We start from the raw sequence: 4,782 nt of genomic DNA, 5'->3' as shown, positions 1-4,782 counted from the left end.
AATCAAGTGCTTAGTTTGGGGGCTTTTAAAACGTTTACATTTTATCTCAGGTTGCCCTTTACCGTTTGACATGCAAATTTGGTGCAGTTAATTTAGACAATTAAAAAGATTTTCAAGGGAGCTTTGTCACGGAGAATATTTGGAGTTTTCCCCGTGGACCAGCTGAGATAAAGTTGGCCAGAACAAATGATGTCTAGGAGATTAATTAGATATTTGATAAGACATGAATCCCTAATAAGGGAATACAAGGCACAGGGGGCTGCTGTGTGCTCTAAGTCAAAATTAATAACATTTAACAAGATTTTCATTTAGGCATGAAATGTCTTTTCCGGGGTATTGACTCTAGCGATTTATTCCCCTGAGTCGCCTCCCTACGTAGAGGGTCTTGGGAGCTAAAAGACTTCTTTTTAAAAGCTCTCTCCTTTCACAGATTGTTTTTAAATCGCTTTTTAAAAACAAACAAACCCACTGGAGTTTTGTCTGACCCCTCCCAGAGGAGGAGGCACCTCCCCAGTTAAAGCTGCCAAGGACTTTTGCTTTTTCGCCGGCGCCCCAGAGTTTTAAAATGTCACCTTTTGAGGGTTCTCATTAAGTAACACAACTACCAGCTCTTATAACCCAATTTAATTTATGCTATTGATATACAAATAAATAATTTTGACTTCTCAAAAACTTATACGTATTATGGCTTTTAAAACTCACATAAACCTTACATTACTTAAAACTAACATTAAGGGAATTTTTCCCAACTAAAAAAGTCCACCCACGTAAAGGTTATGGGGGGGGGAACAGGATTAAAAAAAGAAAGTGTATTGTTCAGAGTCCTTTAATAATACCAAAAATGAAAATATGATGTCAAGATTTTCTTCATACAGATAAACGCATTTAATTTCTTTAGATGACCTTAACTTACGTGTTTGTGAATGAAATGATAACTCAACATTTTAAATATCTTTTACATATATACTGACTTTCACAAAGTGCATCAGAAAATTAAAAAAACACTCCCTGAATTTCAGGAATTCACCAAAAAAAAAAAAACTATTTGAATGGACATTTACAAGAAAATAAAAGAGAACACAATCTTTCGAACCCTATTTATACAGATGTTATGAAATACAGAGAAACTGTCACTAGACTTCCAGTTTAATTTCTCACCTTCGGCCTTTTTTGATGCTTCCTTTTATAGGAAAAAAGTCTCATTGTAAGTAGATATCAAGCAGGACTTGGAGCATTTTATATATAATATAATCCACACAAAGGGTCGGTTTTTATAGGTCCCATTTGTTCTTAAATGTTCTGACAGTCCTTTGCAGGGTAGTGCCTTGTTTTTTGAGAAAAGGAAAGAGAAGGGTGGTGGAAGGGGGTGGGCGGTGGGGGAAGAGGGAGCGTTTCTGTGTATTGCTCTTCACTCGAGAAGTTTGTGCGAGTGGTGTGAAAGTGTGTGTACGCGCGCTCGAGTGTGCGTGCTTGTGGTTGTAGGTCTCCGGCGTGTGTATCTGTGTGTGCAGTTTTTTAAAGTGTTGTTTGTGTCGGAAGATGCTTCGCTTTTGTTCCCGGACCGCGCGTACTCGTCTGGGCTCGGGCTCGGGCAGAGGAGGGGAGTTCCTGGCGTGGCCGGCGAGCGGCGGCCGGGGAGCCGGATGCCTCTCCGCCTCGCGCTGACCCGGGGGCGTCCCAGGAGACCCCGCCCGTCCGTCCCCCGCTCGCTCGCCCTCCGAACCTCTCGCTCGCTCTCATAGTCTCTAGTAGCTCGCTCGCTCGCGCCTCACGCCCGGCCTCTAAGAGTCGTTGGGGCCAGACGCGGCTTCCTTGCCTCCCGCCGAGGCCGCCGCCGCGGCCGCCGCGGCCGCCGCCGCCGCCGCGGCCGCCGCCGCCCGGGCGGCACTGACGCCGGAGTCGTGCAGGATGAGGTCGGGGGACTCGGAGCGGGGCGTCTCCAGGTTGCTGGCGTCCGTGTCACTGTCGCTGCCCTTTTTGCCCCCGCCGCCCCCGTTGTGCGTCTTAATGTGTTTGCTCAGGTGGTCGCTGCGCATGAAGCGCTTGTTGCACACCGGGCAGGCGAAGCGCTTCTCGCCGGTGTGAGTCCGCAGATGCCGCTGCAGCTCGTCCGAGCGCGTGAAGCGCTTGCCGCAGAAGAGCCAGTTGCACACGAAGGGCCGCTCGCCCGTGTGCCAGCGCAGGTGCGCCTTCAGGTGCGACGTCTTGCCGTACACCTTGCCGCAGCCGGGGATGTGGCAGCTGTGCAGGCCCTTGCGCCGCAGGCTCGCCCCGGCCGGGCCCAGCCGCTCCGCCTCCTGGCAGTTGGGGCAGTCGCAGGTGGCGCGGCCGGAGTAGCGGCGGGCCGAGCGCGCCGAGCTCCCCCCCGCGGCGGCGGCCGCGGCGCCAGAGATCATGGCGCTGGCGGCGGCGGCCGCCACGGCGGCGCTGGAGTCCGAGTAGGAGGGCAGCACCGGCTTGAAGCCGTCCTGGGCCAGCAGGTGCTGGCTGGTGGAGAGCAAGTGCGAGGCGGCGGCGGCCGAGGAGCCGAGGCCGGTGGAGCTGAAGGCCGAGTGCGTGAGCGAGCTGAAGTCGGGGTTGTAGGTGCCGAGCTGCGAGTGCAGCGAGGCCTGGGGGGCGCCCGAGTGCAACGAGCTCTGGAGCCCCCCAGCGGGGTTCTGCACCTCCAGCCACGAGCCCGGACTGCTGTGCACGTCCCACCACGACGACGCCGCGCCATTGGTCACCTCGCCCGCCGCCAGCGTCGAGTGGAAGCCGGACTTGTACCACGACTCGTACGGGTGCGCCATGCCCACGCGCGGGTACAGGCCGTCGGCCGCCGTCGTGTGCACCTTGGAGATGAAGGCCGACTGGCCGCCCGCCTCCTGCGGGGACACCCCGGCCGCCGCCGCCGCGGCCGCCGCCGAATTGGAGAAGAGGCCGCCGTAGTCGCTGCTGAAAGCGGACGACGTGGGGGACGTGGAGGCCAAGCAGAAGGCGCTGTTGGCTGCGCCCGAGCCGCCCGCCAGAGCGCCCGAGCCGCGGCCTCCGGTGGCCACGGCGAAGCCCGAGAGGCTGGAGCCGAGGTTGCAGCTGGACGAGGAGCGCTTCCAGGGGTGGAAGCCGCCCTTGGCGAAGGCGCTCGACTCCGGCAGCGTCGTCAGGGGGCTTGTGTTGCCGATCTTGTTGCAGGTCGCCGCCAGCATGGCCAACGGGGTCGTTCCGAAGCGCGGCTCTTCCTAGAGTGGGTGGGGTGGGGGAGGGAGCAAGGAGGAGGAGGAGGGCAGGAAGAAGTGGGAGGAAGACACAAAGTGCACCCGTGAGCAGCCTGGTCCCCCCGCGGCCGGCCCCGGGGGGTCGTGGCTCCCCGGCTCGCGCCTCCTCCCCGCACTCGCCGAGGATGCGCCGCGCCCTGCGCGGGGCAGAGGCGATCGATCACAAGGGCGAGGGGGCCTGGCGCTGGAAAGTTGTTCTTCGGTGGGGCTACAAATTCAAGATGTCTCGGTTCTCCCCGCCTCAGTCGCAGCAACCCCTGCCCCAAATCGGACTGGAGTCGCCCGCCTTCCGCTCGCCTTAAGCCCACTCCTCTCACAGAAGCCCCCAAATCGTCCTTGGGGTGAAGCACGGAGGTAAACACATTGACAACAAACACCAAATGAGGGCAGAGATGGCCGAAACAGCGGCCCGGGTGGGGGAAGCTTGAGGTACTCCTCCCAAGGGTGGCTATGACTCGACTCTTATTTTTAATAGAAAACGTTTTAAATGTTTACACACACACACACACACACACACACACACACACACACGATTAGGAAAACGAGAATCCGAGGAGAAGCGTCCCCGCCATGGATTTCAAAGTCACAGACGAACTGGGGAGCCGCAGAAGTGTAAATGTTTGTTAACGTGACTACACGGACTGCAAAACGATTAAGGCTGTTTTCTGGAAACACCGCTGTCGCGTAATTGCAACAATCCCCGAAGCAAGGGGGGTGGGGTATAAATCACGGGGGGAAGAAAAGAAACCTCCAGGTTTTCTTTATAATCAAATAATAAAAGGACTTGCTTAACAAATCCTTTTCTTCCAAGGATTCCAGTAACTTGGAAAGAATCAGTCCTGGAAATGTGGAAAGTGCTAAAAGACGCTGAGGCTGCAGTCCTGCAGCAACAGTTTCTCCGGAGCCGCCGACCCGGAGAAGCCATAAGGAAAAATTACTTCAGTTAAAACAAGCAAATGCCGCACTTCCGACTTACCCCAAGTATAGACGTGGCCATAGCAGGTCCCTGGGCGGCGCGGCGGGGCCGGGAGCGGGGCTGAGCCTGACGGCTGCTCGGGAAAACTGTTCCTACTCCGCGAGCCTCCCGCGTCCCCGCGCTCGCGCCGAGCGGACTCCGGGCTCCCGCCGGCTAAACTCAGCCTAAGTGCGAGGAGCACCCGCTTTGAAGTGCCGCTGGCTGCGTCTCTCACCCAATGAGGGCTCAGGCAGAGCAGACGGGAGCTGCCCCGCAGCCAATCAGACGCGCCGAGGGGCCCGAGCCCGGGCTCCCGGCGCGTGCCAGTCACCGAGGCTAGCGAGGTGGGGGCGGGGGGGGGGGTCGCGGGCTAGGGACTGAAGAAATTACAGTGCAATTAAAAATTTACCCACACGCACCAAGCCAGGTTTAAGTATGGTTGAGATGGAGCCACATGCCCCTCAAGCCTCCCCGACACGATGCAAGTTAGAACTGACAGTCCTACTCGACTCTCCACTTGTGGGAAAGGAGGCAGGAGGGGAGGGGGCGCCGAGGCGGAGGCCGCACCAGCAA

General features: G+C 56.7%; 1 protein-coding gene across 1 annotated transcript; it reads right to left on the bottom strand.

Moving 5' to 3' along the window:
- Window positions 1-810: 810 nt before the first annotated feature.
- Window positions 811-4,391, bottom strand: SP9 (Sp9 transcription factor). Its single transcript, XM_047770452.1, has 2 exons — window positions 4,231-4,391; window positions 811-3,218 (listed from the first exon to the last, which is right to left on the bottom strand). Exons 1-2 carry the CDS (start codon window positions 4,249-4,251, stop codon window positions 1,782-1,784), a joined length of 1,458 nt encoding a protein of 485 aa, XP_047626408.1. The 5' UTR covers window positions 4,252-4,391; the 3' UTR covers window positions 811-1,781.
- Between the last annotated feature and the right edge of the window lie 391 nt (window positions 4,392-4,782).

This window comes from Phacochoerus africanus, chromosome 3, assembly GCF_016906955.1.
Source record: "Phacochoerus africanus isolate WHEZ1 chromosome 3, ROS_Pafr_v1, whole genome shotgun sequence".
NCBI classification, from domain to species: Eukaryota; Metazoa; Chordata; class Mammalia; order Artiodactyla; family Suidae; genus Phacochoerus; species Phacochoerus africanus.
The sequence above is the reverse complement of the archived record's forward strand: the minus strand, read 5'-3'. Positions and strand labels throughout refer to the sequence as shown.

Coding starts and splice junctions, on each gene's coding strand:
- SP9 (XM_047770452.1), bottom strand. CDS start 4,251: ATGGCCACGTCTATACTTGGG. Junction 3,219..4,230: donor TGGCCACGTCTATACTTGGG/GTAAGTCGGAAG, acceptor CACCCACTCTAG/GAAGAGCCGCGCTTCGGAAC.